This window comes from Arachis hypogaea, chromosome 11 (genome assembly GCF_003086295.3).
Source record: "Arachis hypogaea cultivar Tifrunner chromosome 11, arahy.Tifrunner.gnm2.J5K5, whole genome shotgun sequence".
Lineage (NCBI taxonomy): Eukaryota > Viridiplantae > Streptophyta > Magnoliopsida > Fabales > Fabaceae > Arachis > Arachis hypogaea.
Window position 1 is genome coordinate 6,974,557 of NC_092046.1, and position 27,036 is coordinate 7,001,592.

The window sequence follows — 27,036 nt, forward strand, 5'->3', positions numbered from 1 at the left end:
TACATTGAGTGATACAAATCCCTTCTAGAAGCCTTCCCTACAATCGCGTTTGCATAGCGCCACGTCACCATGGTCAGTTTATTGTCACTCTCTTTTTCACCCCACGCAGCTACCTATCTCATCCTTCGTGGCATACAAAATGACACTTTTACCCCTACTCCTTTGACTACTATATAAACATAAACCCCTATACTTTTTCTTCGCTCATCCTACATTTGCAAATAGCCAAACACGTTCTCATTAACAGTCCCAATATTTTCATTTTTCCCATTTTACCCCTCGCCGGAAAATCACAAACCTCAACATTTCTCCGATCTAACCCTCCGATGCCGGCAATACTCAGCCTATCCACCGTTCCCGCTGTCAACTTCTCCTTCTCTAGCAACAACCGAGCTTCCAACGAAAGATTCCGCCGCCGTAGTCCGATCCGCGCCGTCGCTTCTCCAGTGCCGGCCACATCGGCTAGCCTCTACGAGGTTTTGCGAGTCGAGCAGGATGCGTCGGTGATGGAGATCAAGTCTGCCTTCCGGAGCCTGGCGAAGCTCTACCACCCCGACGTTGTGGCCGTGAGGCGGTTGCCGGATTCTGACGGCGGTTCCGGCACGGACGACGGCGACTTCATCGTGATACGGAACGCATACGAGACGCTATCGGATTCTTCAGCGAGAGCTATGTACGATCTGTCTCTGGCCTCCCGGCGGCGGAGGTTTCCGGAGCCATTGAGCGTGAAACGGAATTCCGATCATTACTCGACCCGAAGATGGGAAACGGACCAATGCTGGTAGATAGAGTTAAAAAAATAAAAAAAGGAAAAAAAGATATTAGGTAACAGTTCAGCCGTTCAGGGGAAGGAGGGGGAATTGTCTTGTTATGGAATCCAAACTTGTCTTTTTTTTTGTTTTTCTTTTGGAGGGGAAAAACTTGGCTTTACTTCTGCTATGAACGAAAGAGAAGTAGTGGATTTCTTAAGGACAAAGAGAAGGTGTTCGTTGCTTTGAGAGAGTGATGGTGGTGGTAATGGATGTAACTAACGTTGTAAAAAGTTAAAAAGAAAAAATGGAATATAAATATTGTTTTGCCAATTTTGGCTTGCTTCTTTTTTCTTCCCCTGTGCGTGATATCTGCTGCTGTTTTGCATAAACCAACAAAATGGTTTAACGAATCCGAAGCACAAGAAGAAATTTTACAGTCACCCAAAAAAAGAAATGGAAATTTTACACGAGATTAAAAAATTAAAATAATGAATTATTTATTGGGCTTTTTTCACTCCCCACTATATGATTCTAATTCATAATTTTTTTTGGATGGAGTTGAGTGAGCCTCCACTGCTCCCGCTACTCCATTGATACCGATGTTGATGGATTTTATGTTTATTTAATTTAATCAGCTGCTGAAAACTTCTCAAGAAACATGAGATTTTTAGTTATATGATGGCTAAAATAGTTTTGATAACTTAAAAACAAAAAACTATACCCAATGAAACCAGGGATAAATCATAATAATAAGTTGATTCTCGTTAGAGAAAGTTTAGAAACTAATTCTTTATGCAATTAACCAATTTTTTAAAAGATCAGATTTTAAAATTTTAAAAGCTAGTTTTATGTTAAAAAAAAACATGAGAGAATGCTCAATTTTAAGATGCTTGATTGGATATAGAGTTGATTTCCTAAATTTTCTTTTGTTTTTTATCTTCGACTTGATTTTAATAGGTCCCCTCTAAAGTATATATCGTTAATTCTCATTTAATCATTCATAATATATGCAAGAGTTTAAGACCTACATTTGAACTTTTAAACACTTATATTGACAAAAATTGGTGGCTGTATAATTACAGTTAATATAAACAATATACCTTGATTGCTTTGCTAGATAAATTTAGGGCTTGAATGGTGTATGTTTTTATGTTTAGATAAAAAATCAAACCAAATATGGCCTCTTTTTTTTTTTTCCTTTACACATGAGAGCTGTTAGAAGCTTAGGATATGTCCCTAAACCTTGATAGAACATTTCAGTCTTTGCGTGAACTACAAGGTAAAACATACAATTGTAAAAAATAACATTTTAATCTTCTGTTTAGAATCCTTTATCTCCGTGGGCTCTCCAAAATCTAAAGGATACATAAATTACTCTTCATGTAAAATTCGTGACACGATCATGTTCCGAACATTTTTACATTGGAAAAGGCACTTACAATGTGACTAATGAACCCCCTAATTGGGAAATCTAACTACTTTCTACATGGAGGGTTAACCTTTTAATGATAACGAATACACAACATCACAGGTGCTGGTTCATACCCGATTTTGGCCTGATAAAAGGAGTAAATCTTAAGTGTATTGCCATTTTTTTTATCTGTATGCATAATGAAGATTGAATTTTGTAACCATCATTTTGCTTTTGTTTTCTTAGTTTATTTTTATATAACTATGATATAACTATTTTATAGATTTATCATTTATACATATATCTACTACACTAATAATTTCGAAATGGCTATTATGGATAATGAACTTGGTGCTTTCGAACTGTAAAACTTACACAACTCTTAAGGCGTTAACCATTAGATTATAGTTAATTTTTTTAATTTTTGTACCATAAAATATATATCTATATCTAAATATGCAACTTGATGGAGACACTATGCTCAACAAGGTGCTTGTATTATATATATAATAATGATGCTTCTCTCTAATAGCAAAAGATATCAGAATTCTTTTATAAAGGAAGAAACTCGCGTCTTTAATGTAATTAATTATTCATGGATGCATTCAAAACAAATCCTAAAAGGAGGATTAAAACTACCCTTGTCTGTCAGATCATTATGAAGTTAATAACAAAAGGTACAGTACTGAGTACACATATAGTATATACACTCCTCTATATTTAACTAATGTTGGGAGGACAAAAAATAACCAGAATATTTTGAGCCCAAAAACAATTTCGTTGCTGCAGAAATTTTGATAGAAGAATCACCTCTTCAACACTACCTTGATTCACAGTCAACTACCTACCAATATGGATCCTTTAATGAAACTCACTGAGCTTTGTACAAAATTGCTGTAATATCTGAAAGTTCAAAAAGGCTAATTGCACACTTCCAGAAATGAGGAAAATCATTTACATGTCATGAGCATAGAGTTGATGACATGCAATAAAAGAAGGATGCTTGAAAGATCAGGTCCAGTCATTGTAGGCAAGCTACGTTGATGATTCAGTATCTGATAAACTTCAAATATGGGTCGCACATGCATCGCAATCATGGGGTCTGAGGGATTAATGGCGGCAGCCACATCCATCATCCATGCAATCTTTCGTGAGGTATCATTGTTAATATCACATGCCAGTTGCTGCAGAAGTGAAAGCACTACTCCTTGGGTCAAAGGAAGAGGAACCATTGACAAAAGTCCATGTAAATCAACCTGCTTCGCAGAAATGGTGTGGTACTGTTAATGCTCAATATTTTAATCCCCGACATCAACAGAAAGGAACTTTAGTTTAAGGGTAAAAATTTAGAAAATAAGGTCCGATAAAACAACTTCGTGACAAGATATTCTTGACATGTAACAAACGACCAATTCCAATGTTAGATTGAGCATCAGTGTAGAATTAAAGGTTTAAGGTGACTGTAATGATTCTGATGACAACTAGTCAACTAAGATAATATGCCCCTTTCTAATTCATACCATGGTATCAATCACAAAGATCAATAGTCGGGTTCATAAAGTAAGCATAGTCTCTGGCATACCATATAGGAAATCCATTTCAACATTGCACCAGCTGAAGTACCACTTTTTTAGTTATACTTTTGAAGATATTTATAGAAATGTTTTTGGCATACCTGAGAACATAACCAAGATACAATCGACACATCACTTCTTTGTAGAGCCCCGGTGAAAGCTTCCTCAAACTTCCGTTCAGCTATCAACCTTGCTAGCTCTTGTTTGGGATCGAGAGGCACTTCAACCTTATATGCGACACAAATTGTAAGAAATGATTACGATGCAAACTCAAATATGAAAGTCAATCATCCTGCAAGTTAATAGGACTTTTACCCCACCTTTTCACGAAGCAGAGGTCCATTGTTCAGCTGAATGGGCAAAGGATTTAGTGTGCCAGAGTTAGCTCCTGCAGTTGCATATGCCATTAGCTTTCTCTGTCCCTCTAGCACTTCTCTACTCAAAGTTTGAGTAACTGATGAAGCTGAATTAATGGATTCCTGCAAATTGCATAACAGGGAACATCAACACTGGGAAACAAAGAGAGTGGGCAAAGCTAAACTAAGAGTAAAATATGGCATATCTGTAAATTTTCTTTTGAACTCACTACCAGTATGAATTAAGCAACAAAGATTTTTATCTCTGGTAAATATATTATCTACATTGACATAACATAAAAGCATACAGAATTACAATCGAGAAAAATGTACAATCAACTCTGTTTAGTGATCCAAGTTAACTCTGTTTTCTCATACCATTAATCTCACTGATCCTAGATTCTTCAACTCTATATCAATAACTTTCTTGAATACTGCTGACCCTGAACTTTTTCCTTTTAAGAGAGTAGCAACACAATTTCGTCCAAATGCAAACGAGAATGTTGCTACAGAAGACCAAAGGAACAAGAGAATATCAATAAGTACACTTACCCTTAGAGTCATTGCCAGTGAAGTATGCCCAGATTCAAGGCGTTGTTGCACTGCAGTTGAATGTTCAACCATGCCCTTTTGAAATGTAGAATCAACTTGGTCAAACATTGCTTTGCATGATTTCTCAAATGCGGGAACCACTGATATTTCAAAACTGGATTTGAGTGCATCCTACAGAAGAAATTATTTTACAATGGTGAACATGATGAAATTTTTTTTTACAAAGAAAAATGCCAGATTGACCCAGATTGAATGAATATACAACATAGTTCAAGTGAAAGCAAGTGAGACACCTGAAGCACTTGTTTTCCAGTCGTCTGAAACTGTGCTTGAATTTGCCTGGCAACAGTGGCTTCAAGTTTTGCATTGACTGATTTATCAAGTTGATTTACTGCCTTATCACCTACTCCTCTCTGGTAAAAAGTGTCTATTAGATCCACAATACAACTTCATTGAGTTCAATCTAACACCCAAGATATATATATAAACAATTCACTAACCTGGAAAGACTCTACAATGGCTGAAGATATTATTTTCTCAATAGTGGGGGTCATTGCACGGACTGCAGCTGGACCCACTGAAGCTATTTCCTTCTTTAGTATTTTCTCCAATATTGCTGGTAGATCCTTATTCATGAAGTTACTAATCAAACCTGTAACATGCTGAATACGATCTCGTAGCAACTTTTCATTTTTTACATTCTCCATTTGAATTCGAGCCCACAAAGCATCCGTATTGGCCTTGACAGCATTTTCTACAGTTCTCCCCAGGGCTGCCTCAAGCCTTCTACCTTCTTTTGTAACTGGAACTGTAACCATCATTGTCATTTGCTTCTGCATCTCTTTTTGCATAGTCAATAACTGCCAAGCAAGGAGAAAAAAATCTTCAGCAAGTAAAACTACCAAAATATACAAAGTACAATCCTGTAAAATACAATTTCTTGGCTTATCCTATATTGACTTGGTTAAAATTCAATAGGTGTACAAACATATACATCCTACATGCCCTTAAGCTCCTAATATATGGAAATATAAGCTTTAATTGATGGTCACTTTTCAATGAACATGTACTACAAAATCTTGGCATCATGAGGCTTTTTCCTAAAAATATACAAAATGCATTACAACCTCCACATATTAATACATTGAATATAATACAGTATTAGTTATTCATGTGACCAGCACAAAACTCCTGAACGATACCTGATTAATTGATTCTTGCATTGCTAGAATTTGATGAAATGCATTTTCAGCAGATGGGAGGTTTGAACTTCCACCTAGTTCATTTGACAAATCAACTGAATTGCATGCACTTGGAGATGGGGAAGATGGACCAGATGCTTGAGAATTTTTTCCCTTCTGTCTCTTCCCTTTTGTGTTAGGTGCAGGTGAAGGTGGTACTGTCATGGATGCAGATGAGTCAGAAATCTTTTCGTGCACATCTTTTGTTGAGTCTTGCAGTCCATCCTCACCAGCATTAGAAGTTTGGGAAAGTGATTCCCCTAAACTAAGATCAACTTGCCCTGGTTCCCCTGTAATATAAGTTCCCCCTGATATTGCACAGCATTCTCGCGTCATCTCAATACCGAGATCTGAAGCCTGAGAGCAAAAGTATTTTTCTTTAGCATCAGAAACTAGGTTTTGTTGTGATCCCTGATGATTATACTCATCGCTTTGATCAGGTGGAGCCTCACCGACCACTTTCACTTCTACTTCAGCATTACCCAAATCAACCACATCTGGGATCTTTGTATCTCCTTCACTATTTCTATCAATTATATTTGTCTCAGGGGGAGAACCGGCCTTAATGATTTCAGAAGGAGTAACCAGGTGAGTTGGTTGCTTAAACATAACAGAGGGATTAAGTACGCTCGAAATATCATCCTGTTTGACTTTCTCATCATTCTTCAAATCATTATTCATAAGTGGTGCATCAGACAAGTTCCTATGAATAGTAGGCATTTGTCTGTCAACTGAATAATCATTAATGGATTGGTCCCCAACATGGTCACCCAAATTAGATTGTGAACTCCTGAAATCAGACAGTTTCCTAGACAACCTTGGGCTCAAAGGAAGAGGCGGAGATGGAACACAAACAATATCAGCATCACTACTGGATGGAGCCGAAGTAGGTCCCCCAATATAGCCAGAGCTTAAAGGGTATCTTCCAGCAAGTGCACTCTCAGTGCCACCAGCTTGTGACATTGTTTTGGGAGCAGAACTGGCTGACGACATTTCAGATGCTCTAACACCAGATGAGTCCACAGTACTGAATCCATCAGCATCACGGGAAACAGAGGAATCTGGCTTCTCTAGTCCCACATTTTCAAATGGTGATGGCAGGCATTGGGCTAAATCCAAAGCATACTGCTGAATGGCCTGTGTTTGAACACAATAAACCTGAACAATATGTTCACCATGAGGTAATATATCACTTGTCCCAGTAAAACTCAGAATGGGCATGGTCACAGTAAACTCAGCTATATAATCCATGCGTGTTGATTCAGGATTAGAACCATATTCTAAGTGTACAGCATATATAGCATTCCTCTGAGCATTTGCAAGTAAAAGCAGACCTGCATGAGACAATGCTGCAACCTGGTTAAAGAATGAGTCCTTAACAGATGGTTGAGCTGAACTCCTCAACTCCAATGTCTGCGTGCATTTCCATGATTCAGCATCACTTGGAAGTAGCCAACCTTCTTCACTTGCTGAGACCCAAAGCTTAACTTCCCGATTTTGAGGTCCCTACAAACAGTTCAAATAAAACCACATAATATAAATATAAGTAGATTAGAAACGTATAATAAAAATCACAACCACAATGTAAGTAAACTTTATATGCTTTTAGACAAAATAATATGAAGGTTTCCCTGAATGAAACTATATATTTTTCAAATAAATTGCATATCGCATACTTCTGGACATAGCAAAATCAGCAATACCTAATCAACATGTTAAAAAACTTGATGAAAGAACTTACACCAGTTATAAGAACAATATGATCAGGTCGGTGGGGAGCAGTGAAAAATGTAGCAGAAAAAACAGGATGCCCATCATGTGGTCTCATCACCGCAAGTGGCTGTGTCTTGCGATCTTCCCAGATCTTTATCTGTAGTATTTGACAATTGCAAAAAAATAAAACTAAGACATACTACAAACTAAACAAAAATATAAACTGAGTACGACATAGGAATAATGAGGATGGTGCACTCAATTGTTTTGTCATCTATGCAAAAGTATCTCGTTATGTATAAATGTTCCTCAACACAAACATAAAAAATTAGTAAATCACAAAGAGAAAGAAATAGAACTGAAAGAAACAACACATAGTAGTTAATTAAGGCAAGAAAATACAAACCGTGCCATCATGTGATGCAGATACCAAACGATTTCTCATCCATTGGCACATTGACAAATCAGTCACCTCTCCATCATGAGTCCCCACCAGCTGAACACCATCCATGAGCTTGTCAAGAGGACACCTCAGAGTGTCCTCTGTCACAAAGGCCTCACCATTTCCAACTTTTGTGGTGTCAATTCTTAGAACATGTCTTCCCATACCAATTATCAAAATTTCCTATAAGAAAAGGCATGAATTAATATGACAGGAATGGAAGGAATAAGGTTCAATCATCACTTCTTGAAGCTTCATGGAAGAGAACTATGAAGCAGGATATGGAGCATTTACTTGGTTGTGGCAGTGCCAGCAGATTCGAGGATTTTCAACTTTCTCCTCTCCCACCATTTGGATAGCGATAACAATATTGGCAGTAATTTGAGGCTTATCTTCATCATCAGGACCTTCAGAGATCTTCCATACAAAGACACGGCCATCTGTTCCAACACTGTAGGAAAAGCATGTTAACATAAACCGTTGACAAGAAAACTAGGTCATTTAATTATTTCAGGTAACAGAAACTACCTAGCCAGGAGATGAACATCTTCAGCAAAGAAAGCCAAGTCTGTGACCCTCTGATTAGAAAAAGAAGAAACAAATAAGTGAAAGATGGACTATCATCATTTTAAGGGCATCAACCTAATACACATGTATAGCACTACAATACAAGTTGCAAGTCAAGAGGCAGCAAACCAGCAACAACCTTCTAATAAATAACTACTAGAACTTTGCTGCAATGAACAAAAGGCAATGCTACCTTTGACTCTTTGATCTAAAAGCATATCAGCTCTTGAAAGTAAATCTCCCTAATAAGCAAATCAATGCTAAAATGGAAGTCCAACAAAGAGTTGGGTCCTGCGCCTATCGATTTATTATTCAGCAAGTTAACATGGTTGTACCATGACTGTGATTCAAACTCCAGATTCATCCATTTAAAATACAAGTACATCCTAAGGTAGCGTTTGTTTTCGTGACACAGAGACAACACATCTTTAAAAAGTGTTTCGAAACAAAGACATGGATACTGAACATATTATCTTTTTTCATATTTTTGTGTCCATTCTTTTACGAAGGACGATGATAGACACGGTATTTGGAAGAGGGACGCGGACTTTTTTATGATTTTTTTTCTTTTGTGTGCATAGATATTTTTTATTATTCCACTATTATCTCTTCTTATTTTTCCTAATTTGCATTTTTCTAAGTACTTTTTTCTCCATGCTCTCTATCTCTACGTTTTCCTTCTTTCTCTTTCTACAGGTACTCTTTCCTTTTTGTAGAAATTTTTATTGGATTGGATAATTTCTTTTTTCTTATCGTTCTTACTTCAATATTATTTTAATCTTGTATTGTATTATTTGATTTGTAATAAAAATAATAACAAAAATAATTTGTCTTGAGACTTTTGAAAGATAAATATTATAAAGGTAAAATTGATCTTTTAAAATGCTAAAAAATAATTTATAAGTTGTAATTGATTTTATATAATTAAAAAAATCAATTTTTTGAAAAGAAAAATCAGTTTTTAGATAAAAAAATTTGGTTTACTAAATAAAAATAGATTTTTATGTGCAAAAACTAATTTTTTTTTCATGTAAAAACGGATTTTTTTTTAAAACTGATTTTGTATTTAAAATTAATTTGGTTTATTTTCCTAAATGAAATATTTTATTAATCAAACTCAGATTTATTTTTTTGTTAATATTAATCATATGTATTTCTACATATTAATAATAAATTTAAAAATAAAATAATTATATTTATAAATTTTATTTTAATATAAATACTATTATATAATTTTTTATTAAAATTTTTGGCCCTTTCAAACATTTTTTTCAAGTTCCCATTGTCTATACTCCTACTTACTCTTATTCTCTATTAAATTATTTTGTATTAAAAAATTTGAAATCATATGGCTATTTTAATCATTTCATATAATATTTTAGTATTATTCATGTGTATCCAAACATAATACTGGACATTAAATTATTATCTTGTACATCGTATCCAAATACAATACACAAAAAATAACTTTTAATGTCTCTGTCCTATTATCTCTGTCTCAGTGTCATGTTCTATCCTATCTCTACAAACAAATGCTACCTAAGGCACAAATCCTCAACTTTTTTTTGATAAAAGGAGAATTTCATTAAGACGAGGGAAAGGATAAAAAAAAAAAAAAAAGAAAAGAAAAGAGAGTTCCTCTATACAAGAGCAAGACAAAAACAATACAAAAGATTTATATATAAAGCATGGCATTCCAATCTCTCAGCATGTCCGAGAGGGATAGTACTCTATAAAGATCATGAGCTTTATAACAAATATATGTTAGGCGTCTAATCCTCTCCATCCCATATGACCCTCAAATGTTATAAAGGAAACATTTTAGATTATTCTAGTGCCAATCTCTTTCCCAATGGTACCATTTGGAAGGTGAGTCATGAGTCAATCAAGCAAATAATGTTCATATTTACTAATTTATGATACATTTATGAAAAGACCCATTAACTATCAAACATTTACAACTCGCCTAGCAAATTCCAACATTGAGTTCAATAGATAACCCAAACTCGGACATTATTAAACTGTCTTGTATCAAACAATCATAAGCTAGTTTTTTGCAAAAGTGCATGATAGATCAAATCAACATTTGCCTATTTCACCTCATTAACTAGCAATAATCAACCATATAAGATACAACCATGTCCCTGGTTGCCTATGGAACGATTCCAGGTTCAAATGGCTTATTTTTGCTTTATTTTATAATTTTTCATTGGAAAACCAGTCAAGCATCAAAAGAGAAAACAAAAAGAACCAAACCTGTCATTTGTGAGATAACATGGAACTAACTTATGTTTTGCATTAAAAAATAACTAAATTTTCTTACATACCAAATCAACAACAGAATTCTTTCACTTAACTATCTCATAAACAACCCAACACATTTTCTAAAATGGTTTAATTAATTCCTATAGTTTTGTGAAATTTTCAATTAGGTCCTTATACTTTTTTTTTAATTGGGTCCTTGCACCAATTTTTTTTTCAATTAAGTCCCTCTTAGTAGTAATTGACTTAATTTTATAGGGGTCTAACAAAAAAAATTGGTACAAGAACTTAAATAAAAAGAAAAAAAATGTAAAGACCCAATTAAAAAAAAAATTTAATGCAAAGACTCAATTAAAAGAAAAAAAAGTATAGGATTCTAATTGAAAATTTTGTGAAACTATAAGAACCAACAGAATAATTAAGGGTGTGTTTGGCAAACACGTTGGAGCGGAGAGAAGCACGTTTGAGCTTCTTGAAAGCTTCACTCTTATGTTTGGCCATTTTTATCTTTGTGAACGCAGAATTGATTCTACCTCTGAACCCACGTTTAGGAGAAGCTCAAATTTGTAGCTTCTGCGTTTCACGTTTTACGTTCACGTTTAGGAGAAGCTCAAATATTTCTTTTTTACCAACCCTACCCTTCATTTTCTTCTATAAAAATGATACTAGTAACTATTATCTTCACAGTCATTCTTTATAGTTCTTCCTACTTCTTCATAATTTTTTAATTCCATTTTTTTTCATCAAAATCGTTCAGATTTATTTCAATCACTAACAAATTGAAATTTTTTATTTTTATTTGATTTTATTCATATTAATTTTATTTACGTTTTATGGTATTTTTTTGTTCATATAATATATGTTGTTGGTTTTATGGAATTTTTATTATTTCTTATCTGTATAATTTTTTTCTATTCTTTGATGTACTCTATTTTTGTTTTGTATTAATTTTTTTATTTTTTATTCTGAATTTGTAAAATTTGTAATTGTAATTATTATATATTGTTTATTATCAAAATTTTGAATAATATAAATTATGATCCTATAAAAAAATAACAAAATAAATAAAAAATTAATTATAAGTAACAATAGAGTCATAAATAATAAAAATTTATAGTCTAAAATAATACTAAATTAAAGAATACTGACGATACTAAAAAAAATTATAGAATATTTTCTTTTTGTGTGACATTATAAAATTTATAGTACTCTCTTTTATATTTTTATTTTTTATTATATTTATTTTATTTATATGATAAATATTTTTTATAGTATTCTGATTTTGCAGGTATATAAAATTGATGTCTATTTTAGTAATTTTTCATCTAGAAGTGATTTTGAGTAGTATAATCCAAACAACATTTATTTTACTATAATCAATTTTAATACAAAGATTACCAAACATAAATTACGTTAACCCAAACTAACTTATCATCAAAATCAATTTTACAAAATCAATTTTATGCAAACTCAATTTGCAAAATGTAATCCAAACACACACTAAACCTTCTAAAATTCAACTTAATTCAATTCAAGATTCTCCTCCACCTTTCTTACTCTTATTTCCCAACATGATGTTACATTCTTAAATATACTTAAAAACAAACACATATATATTAAGTCTTTCATTTCATTTCAATCTTTGATCATGTCTCTTCCCCTCTCATTACAAGCACAAGAGTAACCAAAAGAGGAAACGAACCTGATTGTGGCCTTTGAGAAGGGACCTAACAGCTGTGTGAATATTAAGCACTCTAATGTTCCCTTGCTTCAACCCATAGCAAATGTAAGACTTGTTAACAGCTATTTGCCTTCCAAGAACCAAGTTAGGATCCGAACCATATTTCGTTATTGGCGCCACCTCAAGCTGCGGCTGCACCTCCCCGGGAAGCCTCACATCCACGTCATACACCACATGGTCCCCCGCCAGGCGCCTCCCTCTCGGCACCTTACTGCTCGCCACGCGATTCAGCGCAGCTGCCACAGCGTTCGCGGCAGATAACATCCCCATCGAGGAGATAGGGGCGGAAGCTGCAGCGGAAAGCGGTTGAGAAGATTGTTGAGGCAGTTGCGGTGGCGGTTGAGGTTGTTGTTGTTGGTCGTGGTTGGTGAGGAGGATTAGATGGAAGATTTGTCTTAGTTTTATGGTTCTTTCGATTTTCCTCAACCAAAGCCTTGTGTATCATAATGGTTGAATTGTGACTCTTTTGATGTGTAAAAATAAAGGCAGGCTTTAGTATATTGGAGGCAGAAACTCTGAAGGTACTATTTATATTTGAACATGACACTTATTAAAATCTAAAACCCAAATAAAATAGTATCTAAACTCCAAAAGATAATATATCTAAAATCCAAAAGATAATTATCTAAAGAACAAAAGATAATATATGATTTTATTCTCATTTAATTCCAAATCAAAAGTAATAATGATTTAAGCTCAGTTTGGATAAACAACTTAAATAAACTATTTTGGAAAAAGAACTTAAAGTATAAGGACTTTTATTAATAGCAGCTTATAAATAAGTTATTTTGTATTTGGATTTTTAGTTATAGAAGTACTTATTTTAAAGTTGTAGCGTTTGGATAAATAACTTAAAAAATACAATTTTTTTCCAAAAAAAATGGATATTAAAACAACGATGATAACAAATATTTTTCAATATTGAATGTTGATTTTTTATAACCTAATCACCAAGATTACAATTGTTTAGGCAATTAATTTTTTATTTGCTCTCTTATTAGTTTCATTTTTTAGATAGAAACTGGTTATTCTACTTTATCTTCACCCATAATGGTGTTCTTGTATGTAGTAAATAGTAATAAAATTTTAATTCACAATAATCTTGATGGCAATGCCAAAGAAATTATTGTGTAATTAGTATTTTCTATTTTATTGTGTATGATATGGTAGATAAAAATAAAAAAATAAATGTGAAATGTGTGTCAATGTATATTTTGTTGTTAGTTTTTATTTTTTTACTTCTATTAGAATTTTCACCTCTTTTATTGGTGTCAAGAACTTGCTATAACTAACTATAAAAATAATAGTAGCTATATAAAAATAAAATTACATGGGAAAAAATAAAATAAAAAATGAGATTTTATACCACACACAATGTTAAATACAAATTTAATAATAAAAATAGAGTGGTAAAATGATTAAAAAAAAAAACCAAAAGGAATATATGCAATAGGTGGTTTAGATGGAACATTATTTTAAAATGGTGGTGGAGGGTCAATATTTTCAATAGATAAATCATTATGTGAAAATGATGGTGGAAGGCCAATGTTTCTAGCATATGGAACCTTGGGTGAAAATAGTGGTGTGGCCAGTATTTCTAGTATTTTTGTACAGAGTCAAGAATGAAAGTATTTTTTTGTTTTGAGGTTATTTTGTTCTACGGAAATGATAGAATGACTTATATATCGAGGAGGAGAAGTCATATATTTCTACTTTTTCAAAAAGTTATAAATTAACTTTACAGGAAGTTAAAAGTTCTTTTTAAAATAATGTCAAACATACGTACTGTAACTTTTCATAATTCAAAAATCAGAAAAAGTAACTTCTACTACTTCCCAAATAAGCTTTTATTCAATTTAGCATTTATAACAATAAATAAAATCACCATTATATAAGTCATTTAATTTAAAATAGCATAATTTGTGATTATAATTAATATATGTATTGTCCACAAACAAATTAAGAAATTAAAATAATTTCCTTACAAGGTTGTCATCCTCCTTGAAAAAAGATGAAAATAAGAACTAGCCAGAGGAAAATAAATTACAAGAAATGGATTTAGTATTTTCAATTACTGAATGATTAGAAGTGTATTATTAACTAAATTATCATTGTTTCTTAAATATATATTATTTCATTCGTTTTTTGTCGATTTTGACAGGTGATATTAAAACGAGTTTGTATCAAAATTTTAAGTACTGAATTTTTTAAAAAAGAGTAAGTTTAACCTGAAAATTACTTAATTAGTGTTAAGGTAATCTATGTCGAGATTGCTAGTGATAAACTTTATAATAAACGACAAAGAAATAAATAATAAAATAGAAAAAGACGATCATAAAAGTACAAACAAAGTAATAACAAAATTCAAAGTTAAATGAAACTGAACCAAATAAACGAAAGAAAACAAGTAAAAAATCGACTTCTAACACTCACATACACTACTTGTACTCTATGTTCATCTGTTATGTTGCGGAGACTGGGAATTTGATGAAATTATGTAATTATCTAATGTTCTTGATTGAAGTCTGAATTTTTACTATTTATAGATCACAAAAATAGACTTGTCATGGAGCATGTTTGTCCACTGTCTTCTTCCTTTTTCTCAGCCATAACATTGCTTTATTTGACCATAAAGAATCTTGACCCTTAAATTTTGACATTCATGTCTTCTTTGGTCAAAGTCCTACGTTTTTTTCAACTTGTTCCTCAAATTTTGTACTCATGTCCTCCACTCAGCTTGAAGGTCCAACAGCAAGCCTTGATGATCAAAGAAAAGAAATAACTACCCTTTCGACTCCGACGCTCTTTGTACCATCTTTCTTCGACTTTGACTTGTCTATCTCTACTTTTGTAGTCGAAACACTATTTTTATGGTCAAAACCACTGATAATCGAAAAAATCTATTTTTTTTTGTACCAGCATATACAAATTAAAGAAATGATGATTAATATCTAAAAGACTTTAAGATTGCGTTTGATTTTGAAAATAGAACAAGACAAGATACTGAAAAGATGACACAAGAAAAAAGATACAAAAAATAATATTTTTGTATTTTGTTTAGTGATAAACCGAATATAAGATAGAACAAATAATAAAAAATCTGATTTACCTTATTTTTTCTTTCATACAAAATTTAGAATAAACAATAAAATAATAAAAAATATAATTATAAAAATTTAATAATAATAATAATAATAATAATAATAATAATAATAATAAATAAAAAAGAAGTTGTTTTTCATTCAGTAGTTCTGTATCTTATCAAAAAAAAATTTATAAAAAAAATACAAAATATACTAATTTAATATCTTATAATATAATATTTTTATTTATATTTTATCTATTAAACATATATAAATTTATATTTCTATATTTATGTTTTAATATTGGGATAAGTACTTTTTTCGTCCCCAATGTTTGGGGTCAAAATCAAAATCATCCCCAACCTTTTTTTCTTATTAAAATCATCATCAACGTTACAAAACATTATAAGATCGTTCTTTTCTACTTCAATTTTATTTTTTTTACCAAATTACCCTTATTAAATAATAAAAATAATTAAAAATTTAAAACAAAACCTAACCCCCCTTACCACACTCCCGTATCACCCCACCCCTCACCCCCTCAAAGCCCCCACCCCTCACCCCCTCAAAGCCCCCACCCCCTCAAAGCCCCACCCCCTCACCCCATTCTCTCATCCCCTTACCGTAACCCCCACCCCTCGCCCCACTCCCTCACCCCCTCACCCCCTCACTATAACTCCCACCCCCTCACCCCACTCCCTCACCCCCTCACCCCCTCGCCGTAACCCCCCACCCCCTCATGCCGTCGTTTGGACTGCCTGGGAGGTGCACCCCCACCGCCCCTGCGTCCAACCCGCAGCCACCAATCGTCGCAAGCTTGCATGGAGGCACCGCCGCTCCTGTCCAGCTCCCGATCCTCCGCCGTTCGCTGTTTGAGTTCTCCCTGCCTCTTTCCGAAGCCGCCACTTGCCCCTGCAAGCCCTCGCCACTTTGTCCTCCATCTCGATTCCAAGGGAAGACTGCCACCAGGAGTGGTGGTGGATTAGTCACAAGATGGCCTTGTTCTCAAGATGGCCCAACCACTCCCACGCCATCAACAACTCCACCGCCGCCTTGTTCTCACGATGGCCCAACTATTCCCGCGCCACCAACAGCTCCACTGTCACTAAGATCCAAGATCCTCAAGATCTATTCTGAAGCCACGGCAGCTGCTAAGTTAACCACTTGCGTCGCGGTGGCTTCCATGTCCTCGCTTTCCGATCGCGCCGCCCACGCCAATTCTTCTTTTCGCTTCCCGTTCTTCTCTTTTTCAGGTTGATGAGTCGGTAAAATTTGATGGCATAGATTGTAGTTTGCTAATATGGATTTAAATTATAGGAACAAACCCCCTTACAATTCTGTTTTAAATTATGGATTTCTTCATTTTTGTTTAGGTTGCGGTTTTAAAATTATTTTTGGTGCTGATTTTGTGGGAATTTTGTTTCTCTGTTCGGGTATTGTGTTGAGCATTCAATTGATGTTGGTGCGGAGGTGTTAATTTTGTTCAATCGATTGGGTGATATTGTTCAACCATTCAGATGTTGATTTTAATGGATGAAGAGTTAGCAGGATTGGTGTTAGAGTTAAGGGTAGTGAGTGGTATGGTGGTGGAGGTGGTCGTGGTGGTGGTGAAGAGAGAGAGAGAGAGAGAGAGAGAGGTGGTGTTGGAGAGGGAGAAGAAGATGGAGAAGGAGGTGGGGGCAGCGGTGGTGGGGTGACGGAAACGGAGAGAAGAGAAAGACCGAAAGAGAGTGAGAGATACGCCAGGGATGGAGAGGTTTCTTTTGTTTTTTAATATTAATTTTAATATTTTTTATTTTTGTAAAAGGGTAAAATTGTCTAAAAAATATTGTTTATGAACAAAAGGATGATTTTATAATGTTTTGTAACGTTGAGGATGATTTTAATAAGAAAAAAAGGTCGGGGACGAAATTGATTTTGACCCCAGACGTTGGAGACGAAAAAAGTACTTATCCCTTTTAATATCTTATATTTATTTTTGTAAACAAACTAGTGTATGTTCCCGTGTCCTGCACGGAATAATACATAAAATTATATAAAAAAATTTTATTAAAATTTAAATAAAAAATATCTATAATAATTATTATAAATATTTTATAACTTAAAAATATTAAAAATAATTAATATTTATTTTAATCAATTTGGATTGGTTGAATGGTCATCTTATTTGTCCGTTTAAGCAAGTATTTGGAGTTCGAATCTCGTCTTGTGTGTATAACAATCCATTAGTTAGCGACAGACCTTTTGTAAACCCCGATTAATTAGTAGATAATTAGTTAGTAAATTAGTTTTTAATAAGGAGGATTAGAAATATGAAAATTATATCAAATTAGGATATAGTTCATCGAAACGAGAATTTTGACACTAATTTTAAAGAAAACAGTCCAAAATTGAACCGAAATAACCGAACCGGTTGAACCAGACCCAAACCAGGCTGTCGGTCCAACCTGACCAGCCCTTTTAAGTGAACCCAAGCTTTGTCTTCTCCCCATTTCAACGACAACGAAGCTTTCAGCTTCCAGGGAGAGGAGAAACGAGAAAAGCTCCCGAAACCCTTACGGTGGTTTCCGATCCCCGTAACTTCTCCGTCCGAGCTCCGATCGCCGCACCATTTACGGCCACGCGTTCATCGCATCGAGCTCTACATTTCTACCAGAACAATTTCATAGGTAACTTGATATTTCATCTCAGCCTCTTATTTTCACCAATTTTCGAATTTTGAATGGGAAAGTTGAATTTCTTTAATTTCTGATGTTTTAGGATCCAATTAGTTTGAGAAAAATGTTCACTCTTACTTATGTGAAGTTTGGGTAAGGTGAGAAAACTATAATTCCATTTTAATTTCATTGAATTTGAGCTTTGAGTATTAAATTGGGTATATATGTGTTATAAATGTGTATTAGGTTGAGAATAAATAATTGGAACTTAAAATTGTGAATACTGAAACTTGGAGGAAGCTGATTAGTTAAATTTTGAGGGGCTGCCTTGGTTTTAAATAAATTGCTTTGGTCGTTACGTGGAAATCGGTCAATGTATGGTTTAGGTTTCTTGTATTTAATATATAATGTTCTGTAAAAATTTAGGCTAGATGACCGTAGGATAAGTTGGATTGCATGTGTATATTTGATACTTAGTATCTTGTTGATAAACATGGTTGGTTTGGTGTTTGTTGATTAATTGGTGATTTGGTGAATTATTGATTTGAGGTATAACTATTGTGGATGTTGTTATGATAATGAGAAAGGTTATTTTGTGTTAAAAGCCTAGGATTTGTGAACTATGATTCTTGGTTGAATTTTGGTTGATGGATTTGAATATTTTATGAGTATAATTGTTGATTCGAGGTAAATTTATTGTGGTGATTGTTATGATGATGAGGAAGGGTATATTGAAATGAAAAGAATGCAGGTTTGGGTCCGAAAAGGGTGGCAACGTCCGAGTTTTAGAGGAGATGCTGCCGAAATTTTATAAAAATTAGAGATTTTGTTTAGATGATTATTTAAAAATATTTAGATTCAAAGGTAATATGGTTTGATTTTGAGTTATTAAGAAAATAAGTATGTTTTAAGTTTGATTCATTTAGAAAATAATGAATTATATTTTGAATTGGAACTATTGATGGATCGAATGGGAGGTGTGATAATGAAGGATAAGGATGGAATATGATTGATGTATGATGATGAACGAGATGCGATTGAAAATGATGTTGATGTTGATGAATTATAATTGAATTATTTATATGGCTTATGAATTTGAATGATCTGAGATACGAGATTCTCTGGATAAAGTACCGTGGCTTGCCACCACGTGTACCAGGTTGAAAACTCGATACTCTGTTGACCCTATGACGTACGTGTGACCGGGCACTATATAAATTCCTGGGAATATAACCCCCATTGAGCAATATTGAATATTTGAGAAAAAGCTATGCATAGACTCTTGGGGATGCACGTCGGGGGACAGTCTAAGTACAATTCAAACTTGTCGGGTTGGCTGGATAACCGACAGATGAGCCTCATCAGCCATAGGACAGGCATGCATCATATGCATTCTATTTGAATACTTGTTGTGCATTAACTGGGTGTGCTTAAGTGTACTTGCAATGCTAAATGTGTATTTATTACTTGCAGTATTTGTAACCTTCATGTGTTTGCCTTTATCTGTTTATTTGTCTGTAAAATGCATGATGGAGATGGAGGTATGGAGGAATGGCAGTGTGAGACTTAGACTTAAGATTAAGTTAAGTTAAGTTTAGATACTCTTAGAAAACCACCTTTTATGGCTTCTGTTTAATACTTTAAGCTCTATAATTTGAGTGTCGACGTTCTAGGATTGCCTCTGGCATTCCCAGGGCCTTATATATTATGTGTGTGGCACCTTTACCATACTGAGAACCTCCGGTTCTCATTCCATACTATGTTGTTGTTTTTCAGATGCAGGTCGAGAGGCATCTCGTTAGGCGTCTGGACTCTTGAAGCAGAGTGGTTACTGGGTAGTTTTGCTGTACGGTAATGTATATATGTACTTAGTTTTCTCTCTGCATAACTTGTTCTTTTTTATCCTTTTAGAGGTTTATGGAGAGGCAGGATTGTGTACATGAACTTTTGGATTTTGGATATGTATGTATATATGTGTAAATATTCTCTGGCCAGTCTTGACTTCGCGGGCTGAGTTAGGAGCTTGTTATTTTGTATCTTTGGCACTCTATTCCTATATCTGTTATCTTATGTTTAATAGTTATGGTTTTCTTAGCACGCAAGTTAACTCGTTCCTTGAGCGTTGCGCTTTTATTTCACGATTTTTGTTTCCTCTATTCTTCAAAGCTCCTAGCATATTATAATTCTTCTGCTATTATATGTACTCATTTTGTTTTAGAGGTCGTAATATCACACCACCTCTGTTTTACGATTTAAGCGTAAAGATTAGTGTGGTAGGGTGTTACACCCTTAATAAATAGAGTATCAATATGTGGTGGATTAGTCATCGACTTGTCGAGTTAGGAAATCCGTAGAAAAAAAAATTGTATTTGTCTTTAAAATAGATTAATTTTTCATTAATAGCAATACTCATGAACTTTTGTCTTTGTTGAAATTTACTTGGGACAATTTTATTTGTTGGTATCATATTCATTCTTGAAGTCAAAACAATATGATCAACCTTGTTACTTGTTAAACTTCACATTTTATGAATTGATTTCTAAATTTTCAAATTTATAAACTTATGTTATTACAAAAGTTATTAGATCGATTAATATTTCTTGGTAACATAGTGTACCGAAACACCATCGTTGAGTATTAGTTAGTGTGAAGAGAAACCAATAACAACTTTTGTTATTCAATATATAATTTATTCTATTGAAAAATAAATTAATATTTTCTAAACTTGTAAATATATTTTTTTCTAATTTCTTACACTATTTTATTTGACAATATTTACCATTAAAAAATAGCAAATGACCATACTATTTTACAATATATATGATGTACAAAATAATTTCTTATCTTAAAATTAATTCTGGTTAGTGAGATAGAATTTAAAATATTTTTTTATTTTCTTACTCAAATTTAAATTTAAATTTAAATTTAATTAACAACTCATTTTTTTAATTTCAATAAAAAAATAAATTGATTAGATACAAAATATTCAGCATTTAATAATTTCAATCATTTAAATTTTAATTACGAAAAATTGAATTAAAAATTAATTATAAATTTAGTAATCGATAATATATATATATATATATTAGTATTTAAATAATAATATCTAATATATTAATTATTTAATTTTTTTGACAGAATTAATGTATAATCTATTGAGGATTGATTTATTATTCAAAAGTTTTTTCATAAATTTTGTAATATGTGAAAAGAGTGATCTTATTTTTTTATTATTATTTAAGAAATTTTTCATAATTTTTTAATTATGTAATTAACTTAATTAATAACCTTTATTATTGCTTTCATACTTAAAAAATATCAATTTATACTATTTACATATTTTTCACTACTAATAAATAAATAAATATTTATACTATTATATTTATTGTCTTAGATAATGACTTAAGTTACTTATTTTGTATGTTAAATAATATTTTGTATGTTAAATTTATTAAATATTAAGATAAAAAAAATTATTCAATAAATTATATAAATAGTCATTACAGAAAAGAAAAAAAATTATATATCATATATAATAATTCTTGATATATATAGTGTCATATTAATATTAAGATTATCTATTTTAATTATGTGAGTGATTATTGCTATTTTTACTTTTTCATTACATTAGAAAATAATATTTAAAACTAAAAAAGAGATAATTAATTTCTTTAACTTGAATTAAAAAATATCTTGTAAATATTAAGTGTTATAATATTAAAAAATTTTCAACTTTTACATATAGTAAGTGTTATAATATTAAATAGTATAGTATTTGCTATAACAATGACTCAAAATATTAATCCAAAATATATTTGGACCTATTAAGATATCAATGCAAGCAAGATTAACTAAAATCCATTGTTAGGGTCTCAAATCCGACTTACGTTCATTACTTAAATGTCCAATACAGATAAAGTCCACGTGTCCCCTCTTAAATTGGCTTAGATTGGATCCCGTTACTAGTTAGATATGGTAATGAATACTTAGGAGTGCGTGACAAGCCCCCATTCCCATCCCTCACTCCTATTTAAAAAAAATGCCCCGTTCCTTTTCTGTCATTGCAAGTTCCTGTTTAATTACCCCTTAGGGAATGCAGATCTCCTCGAGTATCTACGAATATTCTTTGAAAACTTTTGAAAAAAATTAACATAAAAAAACATAATATAATAATCATAAAATAATCAATTCAATATAATTCAACACAATTTATAACATATTCATTATAAAAGATAATATTTTAAAAGAAGAAAACATAAAAACATATTCCAACATAATAACATAACATAATTTTTTGGGACGATATTGAGCGACGTATTGACAGACTTGAGAGGCAGAGAAAGTGAGTTAGAGAGAGAGATAATTGAGGCTGAGAATGAGTCTAGAAGAAAAATGAAGAATTTGAATTGGAGGTAGAAATTAGGGTTACTAAATTTAATAAATGGATTTATGTATATATAAATTAGGATAAATTAATAATTTTATATTCTCGTATATTTAACAGGTTCTATGCGGCGGGTATTTATGTCCAATCCCATTAGGGGTGACAAACGAGAAAGTCCGTCATCTGGTGGGCTGGCCCGCCCCGTCCCGCCCCGTCCCGCCCCACCTAGTAAGGCGGTCCTAAATTTCTCTCCCGCCCCGCCTAATGGTACGTTGGCGAGTTGGCGGGTTCTCTTTTTTTTTATAAACCATTAAATATTAAACAATATATATAATTTCAATAAATTTATAATTTCTAAAAACATAAAAAAAATTATAATTTTTAAATTCACACACATTAAAGTCTTTATAATTATAAATATGTAATAAACATAATTATAAACTAAATTTATTGAAATAAAATAATAAAACCAATATTATCCAAAGCAAAATAAATATTGTCCAAAATATATAATTAAAAATCTTCAAGTTTATAATCAATCAAATATAAAACATAATTCAAAATATAATAGAAAAAATTATATATAATAGAGTAAAATTATATTAATATTTTTATATATTATATATAAATTATAATTCAAATGGTAACTCTGTATTTTTATCCATGTTTGCACTTTTATATCAGTTTTCTTCGCAACTTTGAAGAGAAAAAATTTACATGAACTCCACATACACTTTTATGTTTTCCATTCAGTTTATTTATTGATCCAAACAATGAAAAAATGATTTTTTTTCGTCTATTTTCTTCTCCAACATTTTATTTTCCTACAAATTCTTCTAATCCAAACAATATATAAATAAGTCACATTTTTCATAAAACAATAACTTATATTTCACTTGTAAAAACATACACTAATTAAAAAATTCTATGTAAATTCTATAATTTCACTTGTAATTCCACGTGTATATAAAAATATTTTTATTATAAAAAATAAAAATTATGATAAATATCTCATATATTTGTTAGTAAATTATATACAAATATTTTTTGAAGCATATCACTTTTATTATATGAAAATAACTTAAATATCTTTAAATGTGATTATGATAATTCATTAAGTATTATATTTTTTTACTAATTTATATTTAATAATTTATCTCTAAATTTTAATTATAATAAAAATGTAAGATATGATGCCAAAAAAAAAGTTAAAGCAACAAAAATTTTTTACTAACGAAAAAAATATATTTTATTTTTTAGACACGTCTCTATTTTTTTAAGTTATACATTTTAATTTATATAAATTAATGACAATTAAATATACAAAAAAAATACTAATTAATAAAGAAATAAAATTTAAAATAAACATGTCCTGAATAAATTGAAATAAAATAAAGACTTTTAATTATGATCATTAATTATAATCACATATATTTACTTCAAGATTTATACTTCAAAAATTTAGCATATTAATATTTTGTATTTTTATGTCTCAATTTTAGACTATCACAAATATTAGTTACTCTCCAATAATAACAATATTTTTAAAAATATAAACATAATTAAATGATCTTAAAATTATATAATAATTTTCAAAATAACAAAATAATTATACAATTACCTAAAATATAATATTTGTATAATAACTGAAATTTAATTGTCATATGAAAGTAACATATATAATATCATTTCGTAATCAAATGAGTGTTTAATCAAAGAATTGAATATTTATATAATAATATGACAAAATAAATTAAAGTTTGAGTTTAACCATAGCAAAGCGCTCAAGTTTAAATTTCATAAATTAATTTATTTTTGTTAAAGTGAATTGCACAATAAAAAAATTTATAAATAAAATCATATATTAAAGTAGAAAACAATTTATTTATAAATACAAAATTAAAAAAATTATTCTTAAAAATCGAATATGTAGGTAAAAAATAAATTATAACTTGTAAAAATTATCTCTAAAATTTATTATAATAAATAATAAAACTATAAAAATTATGTATCTATATAAATTAAATTATATTAAATTATAAGATATCTAGATATTTAATCAACCTAATTAATTAGTTTGTAACTAATTTAATTTAATAATTTAAAAAAAATTGAATAACCCTTTTTAGAAATATACCAATCTAAATAATATATATTGAAGATAAGAAATATATAACTTAATTATATAATACAACATTCTATTCCTAAAAATTTGTTTTATAGCACATCTGATACCAAAATATTAATCATCATTTGTAGTATAATCTAATTTTACAATTAATTAAACGCTGTTTTTATGAAAAATCGCATTATTTATTTTGAAAAAAAAATATTTACTCACTATTATAATTTAAATAGAATATAAAATAGATATTAAACTAGGGATGACAAAATCTCCCGAGACGCGGAGATCCCTGCGGGGACTGCCCCGAATGGGGATCCGATTGTGGGGAATTTTTCTCGCGGGATGAGGATGGGGGACAAAATTTTCCCGAAGCAGACGCGGGGACCCGAGCGGGGATCCCCGCCCCGTCCCCGCTATTCCCCGAAATTTATGAATTCCTTAAATTATCCTTAATAGTTTATTTCTCATATATGTTTTTTAGTCATTTCTCACACACACATATATAGAAACCCAAAACTCCTAATCTTTATTTGCATAACCATTCTTCAATTCAGAGATCCCTGAGGCTGTCCATATTCCATCTAACCTCTCTGCAGCCACCCCTCGTCACCCTTCTCACCGAATCGTGACACCTCACCGTGTCATCACCCTTACCGCGTCGTAATTTCTATTTGCGGCGTTCTTTTTCATAACTCTGCCGTCGTGTCCATTCTCCTCTCTGTTGCCACGTCTCTTACCTTGTCCACTGCTTTGTCCTTTGACTCGTCGTTGTGTCCCCCTATTGCGTTATTTCGAGAGAAGTCACCATCGTATCATTTAGACTTTTTGTATAAAATCTTGCAGTTTTTGTATAAGATAGATACTTACAGCTCTATTCATATGGAAATTAATAATTAATTAGAACTATTATGTAGATGGGGAATGGGGTCCCCGCGGGGAATAAGGTCCCGTGGAGAATGGGAATGGGGAGCAATATTCCCCCACGGCGGGGAATGGGTCGGGGATGGGGAGCAAATCTGAGGGCGGGGATGGGGAGCAGGGAGGCATCCCCCGCCCCCGCCCTACCCCATTGACATCCCTATATTAAACCAATTTCTTTTAATAATTACTCAGTCACAAATATCCATCAAAGACATGAGATTTAAGAGCATACAAAGTAAATATAATACCTACAACTTTTACACTACTACGATAAAATGATTATCATAAGTTTTTTTAGCATAAATTAAAAAGAACAACATATAATAATAAAGAAACAATCAAATCCAAAAAAGTTATAGAACACCTATCATACACTACGATTGTTAGTATTGAGGAAGTTTTAACCATTTATTCTTTTATTAGCTGTCTTTTTATCTACTCTACACTTTATCTACGAATATGTTAAGAACTAAACATATGCTTCAATATTTCAAAATCTCATATATTCTTGCCAAACACAATATTATTGTCTTTTTTCTTTATAGAAACCATTGAATGAAAGAACCGTTAGTAAAAAGATAAGCTTCTCTTATAATATATATGACTTTTTATGATAATAAAAATAAAAATGAAAAGCATGAAATAATATTGTGTATATTTAAGTTAATTTTAATCTTTTTTAATAACCAGATTTGTCATAACGTAATTGATAAACAATGACAGTTAATACGGATTGGATATTATTGAGGAGTGCTATGGGACGAGCAACTTTTGTGATTTGTAGCCATCAAGTAGCCATCAATGATGATTTTAATGGTGTGAGATTGGTGTGAGATTTCATCTAATGGCTCACTTTTCTTTGCTGGTTACATGCTGGCCAAAATTTGATAAAGTTGCTGACCCCTAGACTTTTCCATGTTTTGAGTATGCTATACATTTTATAATTTTTTATAAAACAATATTAGTTTTAATTTATATATTTATTATTGGGTATTAAAAATAAAAAAATATTTGTATTGTTAGCATTTTTCAAACCTTCCTCAACTCTTACCGTGATTGGGCCTAAAAGATCACCTACCTCATTGGAAATAAATGTAATCCAATCAATTTTCATCTGATAATGCTGTACATTCGCATAATCATAGATGAATCAACTTTAGCGAGATAACAATATGGTATTTAGTTACTACATAAGTATTTTTATATATAAAATTATCAATCAATTATGTATAACTTCTGATGAAAATAATACAAC

The 27,036-nt window shown here is 31.7% G+C and overlaps 2 protein-coding genes across 2 annotated transcripts; one reads left to right on the forward strand and one right to left on the reverse strand.

The window, feature by feature from the left end:
- Positions 1-206: 206 nt before the first annotated feature.
- Positions 207-1,082, forward strand: LOC112720088 (chaperone protein dnaJ 11, chloroplastic). The gene has a single exon (XM_025770904.3). It carries the CDS (start codon positions 327-329, stop codon positions 783-785), a length of 459 nt encoding a protein of 152 aa, XP_025626689.1. The 5' UTR covers positions 207-326; the 3' UTR covers positions 786-1,082.
- Positions 1,083-2,738: 1,656 nt separating this feature from the next.
- On the reverse strand, positions 2,739-12,993 carry LOC112720089 (enhancer of mRNA-decapping protein 4). Its single transcript, XM_025770905.3, has 12 exons — positions 12,573-12,993; positions 8,570-8,619; positions 8,336-8,492; positions 8,006-8,224; positions 7,628-7,756; positions 5,848-7,392; positions 5,146-5,505; positions 4,939-5,058; positions 4,646-4,816; positions 4,058-4,216; positions 3,839-3,964; positions 2,739-3,419 (listed from the first exon to the last, which is right to left on the reverse strand). Exons 1-12 carry the CDS (start codon positions 12,879-12,881, stop codon positions 3,114-3,116), a joined length of 3,651 nt encoding a protein of 1,216 aa, XP_025626690.1. The 5' UTR covers positions 12,882-12,993; the 3' UTR covers positions 2,739-3,113.
- Between the last annotated feature and the right edge of the window lie 14,043 nt (positions 12,994-27,036).